At 35.5% G+C, this 7,465-nt stretch overlaps 1 protein-coding gene across 7 annotated transcripts in view; it reads left to right on the top strand.

The window, feature by feature from the left end:
- The window catches only part of LOC117113987 (disintegrin and metalloproteinase domain-containing protein 12-like), a 60,031-nt gene that overhangs the window by 8,935 nt on the left and 43,631 nt on the right, over positions 1 to 7,465 (top strand). For all 7 annotated transcript variants that reach the window (XM_033257486.1, XM_033257487.1, XM_033257490.1 and 4 more), the window contains exon 3: positions 6,917 to 6,993. In XM_033257486.1, coding sequence (XP_033113377.1) covers positions 6,917 to 6,993 — 77 coding nt within the window. The remainder of the gene's footprint in view (positions 1 to 6,916; positions 6,994 to 7,465) is intronic.

Raw genomic sequence — 7,465 nt, 5'->3', positions numbered from 1 at the left:
GCCTTTTGAAGACTGCATGGTCTAGGAAGTATACATTTTTTTATGGGGCAAGTTTCCAAGGGCGGGTTTTCTAGGGGCGAGTTGACTGCCAAAGAGTTTTGCCAAAGTGCAAGCCAGCGTGTTATTTGATCACAAGTGCGAAACATCACAAGTGTGTGAGCAAGGAGGTTAAATTGGTGTGAGCCAGCGAGCCATGACGTCACGACAATAGATACGAGACCTTAACGAGTTATGCGAGGTATCGGCTGAGATTTGTGGAATACAATTCAAAAAACTATTATAGATCTAATAATGAATTATTGTGATGTTAAATAGACAATGTTAGCTATCAAGGAGCGACGTTGTTTTTCATTGGGACCTTCGTCCCTTCAAGGCTAGGCCTACCATCCTAGCTAGTCTAGGCCTGGCTAGCGCGACATGCGGACGTTGGTACGAGTAGGTTAGTCTATAAACCTCGCCTAAAGTAATTGATTTTACCCGGCAGAACGAAAGAAGGAAGCTCCGCTTTTCAGTCGTCTTAGGCGCCTGTTTTTTGACAAACAATGACCTTTCAGAGGTCAAATTGCTGTCAAGAATATGAATTGGCTGCTTCGCAGCAAAAAATTTCAATGCAAAGTTCAGGACCTGAACTCAAACCCACAAAGCTCCACAGCCTACACATTTTTTTTTTTCCCATTTTTTAAAAAGGTAATTAATTTAACCAAGGTAGATAAATATCTGTACTAGTACAGTACAGTAGAACAAGAAGCCCCTGTCTGTTGTGGATGAATGAAAGTACTTACCGGGTAGCTCAGGCATGAAGAGACCCTTTAGCAAGTTACTTTGTAAGAAATCATCTGTGCATGCGACAACGTTGTGTTTTTGTCACATAGATTGTAAACGCAGTTTGGCCCAAATCTATGTTGTGCATAGTACGTACAGTAGGACAGTCATAGTTGAGTGAATCTGTTCTAGCAATACGTCGTCGCACAAATCAAAAGCTTCCTATAAAATATATAACTTTTACCTTACAGTATTAAGACTACAATTGAAGGTTTATCTTTTTAAGGAAGTTCTTTATTCTATAACTCCTTCATCAGTTTGCTGTATTTAGTGTAAACATATTGAAGTCCATGAGAAAGTCAGGAAATTTCATTTAAACATATTTAAGTTGTTAAAATAGTTCCAACTGAAACGTTGAATTCCAATCAGAGAGAAGTTTCTAATTTCAAATGTCAATTTGAAATAGGACAAATGAGGACCGGTATTATTTACGTGGTATGTTTTTTAATTGGTGGGAAAAATATTTTCTTGTTCTAATCATCAATAAGAGATAATAGCTTAATTAAGTATTGCAAGTAAATAATTCAAAGAATTTTATTGCTTGCAAGTTTGTTACTGTAGCTCATTACCAACCACCAAAGTTACAGTCAGTGTGCTACAATACAAAAAGTAACTGTACCTTAAAAAAAATTAAATTAATACACTGACATAATAAAAATAATGATATCTCCTTTTATCTAGAGATGTTTGTCAACCAAAAACTATGAATGGCTTTTCATGACCGACCTGCTTCTAAAAGTGAAAAGTCTAGTGTTTTTATATGCAAATAATAAATCATTCTGTTTGTCTGTAATGTGTATTACCAATTGAAGAATCACTTTTAACCTTCAATACTTCACATTTTTTGAACTTCTGTGAATACAGTACTGTAACATATCCTGTTCTTTCGACCCAATACCACAAAAACAAGTTCTGCTTTGGATTACTTAGAGTAATCCCACGCTATGTATTCAATTGGTTTACCAATGGTAATTGTATTTTTCAACAGCACCAGATTAGGCCTAAAAAGGAAATTTGTTGAGTTGCCCTAGTACGGTGACGTTTAGAAATCAGGATCAGTCAGTAGTAGTATAGTGTGTATTTTTATTTTGTACCATAACCTAGAAGCTAGAATTTAAGACCTATTTCCAGGTTCATTGTTAATCTTCACCTAACCCATGTTGGTTGGTGAAATGTCGTCCTTAGGACTCAACAAGGTCAGGGGTGGTGCCAGGATTTTTTCGAGAGGGGGTCTGATGTCCACGACAGGGCCGACTCCCTGACAAGTGCATAAGTTTGCGTGGTTGGGTTGTCGCTTGAAATCCCTCGGAAGTGATGTAGGGGCGTAGCCCTGGAAACTATGACAGTTTATGGGTTTCAAAGGCTTATTTAATCAATTTTGAGAGTAGGCCTATTCTAATATGTAAAAAATATATATGATTATTTCTTCTCCCGACGAAGTGCTTTTATCTCACCCTGGCCACCCCTCCACCCCCCACTGGCACCACCCCTGAACGAGGCTAAGAATGGTTAAAGTATCAGAGTTATTTACTAAAAGTGGCTTTTTTTTAGACACGTTATCAAATTTTCTGTGCCCGTTACAGACATAAAATATATTCGAAAACAATATTTTACCCTACAGTAGATTTTAAACAGTATAAAGTCAATCGGTGTTGGCCAACACATGTTTTTGCCTTTTAAAATTGAGCAAATTCAATTGATTTTTCACCCCAAAAATGTTGAGTCATATGAAACCCTCTGTTTTAGGCCCCATAAAATTATTAGTTTATCAAAAAATTATTAGCCTATCAAAGAATAAAACTGATGAGAGAGACAGGGGTTTTTTTTTTGCTAACCCCACCCCAATTTTACTTATGTTCACAAGAAAATCAATGGTTAGGGACACATATAAAGTCATAAGAATAGAATCAAATTTATATTTAAAAAATATGTTTTTGTTTTACCAGTTAAACATATTTGCAAGAAATCCTGAGTTTTTCAATTGAAAAAAGATGGAAAAGCGACCGTTTCAAATAATAAATATATGTTGATTGAAAAAAAAAAAAAGGAAAAAAAAAAGAATTTCCCCAAAAGTGACGAGGGAGGAGGTAATAAACTAATAATTTTTTTTATGGGGCCTTAATATGGAGTGGAAATGAGAGATAGGTGAAAGCATGGTCAAATGTATGAATGATTTTATTACTCTCATGAGTATTACTGTACCTACTTATTTGTCACCAAAACCACTCATTGGTAGGACTTGTTGGCCTACTTAATTTGCACCAGTAAATATCAGGAATCCAATCAACCAATATCTTTCCAAGTGAATGACCTCATCAATGGTTCCACTCGTCTTGTAGAGGTTTATGAAGGAGTTATTGTTGGAAGTTTTAAAAGTGAAAACCACAACTCACATGCCTATAAATTATTTCATCACCGGAAGAATTCTGAAACATACCATTTGTTTCTCTTCATCTTGAAGGATTTTTTATATTTTTTCTTTAAAGATGAGGATAGTGTAATAAAAAGATTAAATAAAGATTAAATTGTTCTTTGAGCAATCTAACTCTAATTACAACCTGACGCTGGCTGGGTCTGAACCGCTACAGTGTAAGAAACAGAAACTTTACCTTTCTGTAAAAAAATGCTCGGCTTGAAAGAAAATTGTCAAGAATTACATTCTATTTTCAATATGCCTTTTCCACGAATCGGTGGACTTGAAGTGATAGCAAACAACCCAAGTCAGTGGTGCATAACTTTATCTTTATATCAGAGGTCAAAACAATTTTTCAAGTTTTTTCCAATCATATAGTAGTGTAGATTAGTCTTTTAAGAACTTTTTTCCAGAAAAAAAATTAATGTGATACAATTCTCCATTAAGGACTTATGAATTTTTAAATAATAAGGGGTCAAGAATTTAGCCTCAAAGCTTATCTTATTTTTGTTGGTTACGCACCACTGACTTGGGTTCTTTCTCATCACTGCAAGATGTCTACGGATTGGTGGAAAAGGTGTATTGTTTAACTTTGATTATCTTAGAAAACTGTTTTAATTTTAATTAGCACTGCAGCATATAATTTTGAGGCATTATAAATAAGTCACTCTGTTACACTAGCTTGCATGACTTTTAAACAATAATTGCTTCGTGTGCACTATTTTATTCTGTTCTTAAATGTACAGTAATTTTATTATAGATTTTGCATATTCAAGCACACGAGTATCACAGCATGTTGGATTTTACAAAAAGTTTTAGCCTTAAGCTACTGTATGTACACATCAAGCCTGGATCCGGTCCGAACACGGTTGTCTTCAGGTTAAGTACGTATTCGTTTGATTGGTTCGAACCAACCAAGCTTGTTGCTGATTGGTCCAAGAAAAAAAAACGTATGATTTCAGGATACAAATGGCTCTCAGATCCATCGGTCCGGATCCATAAAGGTTGAAAGCACGAACTAATGGACCAACCCCACTTCCTACCAGTTTATAGCTTCTCTTAACAAGAATCTTCATAGGATGCATGACTAGGTTAAATTTCTTTTTGAAATCCACCAATAGTATTTTTAAGACTTAAAAAGCACTTTAAAGTTTAATCAGCAAAATTTTGAGATTTTGTTTATTATACCCGGAAGTTGGTAAACATTTTATACCAGGACCTAGAGAAAATATTATAAAGCTTGCTTCTCAAAATCTACTCCAAGAATAAGCCATAGTATGATTAAAACAGTCACTCATATTTTGGTGTGTATATCTACTGTACTATTGTAATACGGCCTATATCTTCTTTGATTCAATTCTAATGCATTTTGACGTTTGAAGGAATTGGAATCGCTCAGAATATTTGTGGACCATTATGGTATATTACTGTCATGTTTCCTCCTCAAGATAATCTCCTCTACTTAAAAAAGTTATCCGAGGGAACTACGGTATAATCATTTTTCTTTTTTCTAAAGCTTTTCAATCACCTTTCTCTCTGAACTTTCCATTTCTCCTCTCATCTTCCCAACAAGGTTGACATCTTCTCCAAGAATCCCATGTTCCTCCTTATCTCTCTAAATATTTCTTAAAATTTTACAAACCAATTTTCTTCTGATTTAGCCAGATACAGTAAGTCTATAGGCTCTACTAAACCACTACAGTATCTGCAAATATGTAGAATGTATTAAACAAATTTGCCAGTTTTCCCAATATATCGATTTTATGCAACCTATTAAAACTTTGCACTATAAAGATCTTCTTCAATATTGTATATATGAAAAAATCTTTAAGAAAATAGAATCAGTATTTAAAAGAATATTTTGGAAAAAGTTATACACTATACAATATAATATGGTCAATGTGATAGGTTTGAACATGTTTTTTGAATTTACAAACTAATCTACCATATAGTAGTAATTTATTGGTTGGTTTTGTTCCATTTTAAGCAGGTAGCCCTTTCAGCAATGCCGATAATGTGCAGTATAAATTATGATTGCAAGCAGGCCGCCCCAGTGGACCTTCCTGGAATGTATGTTATATACTGTCGTTTTGTGGGACCTTAGCAACAAGAATCCAAGGGGTGCTACTTAGCAGAAAGGCCCATTATCAGCTGTATTAACTGTGATACCATCAAATGAGGCCCAGTGGCCTGTGGCGTATCTAATAATAATATTAATATGTCGGTCTTATTTAGCGCTTCATGCATAAAGCCTCTAAGCGCTTCACATTACTACCCCGGTCATTGGACCAAACACGTATGTGGAACACATACTCAGCTCCCTGGGGAGAATTCCATAATATTGCAGCTAGTAATCAGTGCAGTTGTGTTCGAACCTACCAGGTACCCACTTGTATAGTACTCCTGGGTGGAGAATCCCAACCGTTGATAAAGTGCCTTGCCCAAGGACACAAGCGATTTGCACAGCAAGAGTTTCGAAACCCCCGACCTTGAGGTTGGGCACCCAAGCCACAACCGATGCGCCAACCAATTCTACAAAAAATTGCTCCCCCAGTCGCCCCAAAATATCATGGTCAAGTAGTTAAAAATCACCTTATTATGCCAGTTAGTGCCCCCCTCCCAAATGATCAGCGAGACCCCACTTCACCTTCTGCTCCCCCACTTCTCCTTCTTCCCGCCCCCACCCCCATTTCAAGACTTTTAGATACGCCACTAATGAGGCTGCATTTGGTGTCGTCATTAAATCTTAGGAAAATCGAATATCTATAAATTTTTGCACAAAAATTAAGTCCAGTTCAGCCAGATAACAGCTGTTGGCTACTAATTGTTATTTTGTACTAGCAAGCATTTTCTAGACAAGATTTCCCAAGTGCCTGCTATATTGTTGAAGTGAAGATGGTCTTTCCTTTAGGCTTCCAGACCATTAAAAGTGATGAGATATGACACAACTGAACTTTCCAGGTCATTTGATTCTTTATTGCTTGATCTAAACATAAACAGTTTTGTCAAAGTAGTAGTAGTAGCCGCTGTTGTGCGTGGACATCACCTTATTAATATTATGATATTAGGGATGAAAATGTATCTTGTTTTATTTAAAAGGCGTGAGGAAAAATATTCCAGACGGGGAATTTTTTTGTAGGGAGTAATAGACCAGGGAAAATGTCACAGAGAAAATTGCCTGGGGAAAAATACTTGGGGAAGCACTTCCCAACACACGCAAGTCGCAACAGCGGCACAGTGCAGTGCACATCTGTCAGTACCCGAGACACAATCACTGCTTTTAAATATCAGTAGTGTGCTCTGTGGTTTAATAATATGTTCTCGCCATTTGCATGTTTAACAAAATCAACAGCTTAAATGTTTCATCCGAGAAAGATAGTGCTCTTCTGTATTTACCGAGCTGTCTTTCAAGACTTAATGGTATAGGACCAGGAGTTCAAAGTTCTTCATGATTCGTTGCACAAATAGAGGTTACCATCAGTTTTAAGCAACTGAACTATGCTCCTCTGTGTTATAATAACAAGCAAAGCAATTGAATTAGTATTTCCCACTGTTGACATTACCCATTCTCAGTATGTAGCCAATAAGCATGCATTTAAACTACTCTACAAATAAATTATTATTTTTATATATCAAGCTTGCATGAAAATATAAATTTATTTAAATATTTTGTTTTTCTAGGATGGTCATCTCAAATCATCAACATTTGTTATTCCAGGGACTGATAGGCAATTTATATTGGATGTTTATTTAAATGAGTAAGTATATTATTTGATTTTATAGTTTGTCAGATAATAAGAGGTAATGTTATACAGTACAGTATTTTTTATCAAATGTTATTACTGTATTCATATAAGTTTTTTTTTTTTTTCATAATTATCTATTATAAGTAATGGTATAAACAACAGCACATACACGAGCAAACATTAAACATCCTTATCCCACTGTAACTATGGTATACAGCCCTCTCGCCAGGATTTTTTTAAGGAGTAGCGGATTTTCAGAAAATGTCCCCAAAATTTAAAAGCTGGTGCGCCAAATTTTAAAGGGTGGATACATTTTTTGTACTACTTATCATGTCGGACACGACGCGGTATTACCCGTGTCCCACTATTTAAATTTCATTTACTCGACCCCTTTAATTTAATTATTAATGCAAACAATATATGTGCCCTTAAATTATGATCAAAATGGAAACAATTCATTAAAAAAACTATATATATATATATA

The sequence above is a fragment of the Anneissia japonica genome, unplaced genomic scaffold (assembly GCF_011630105.1).
Source record: "Anneissia japonica isolate Jap-2015-1 unplaced genomic scaffold, ASM1163010v1 scaffold281_len866295_cov195, whole genome shotgun sequence".
NCBI lineage: Eukaryota > Metazoa > Echinodermata > Crinoidea > Comatulida > Comatulidae > Anneissia > Anneissia japonica.
Note: the sequence above shows the minus strand (reverse complement) of the source record. Positions and strands in the feature narration are given on the sequence as shown.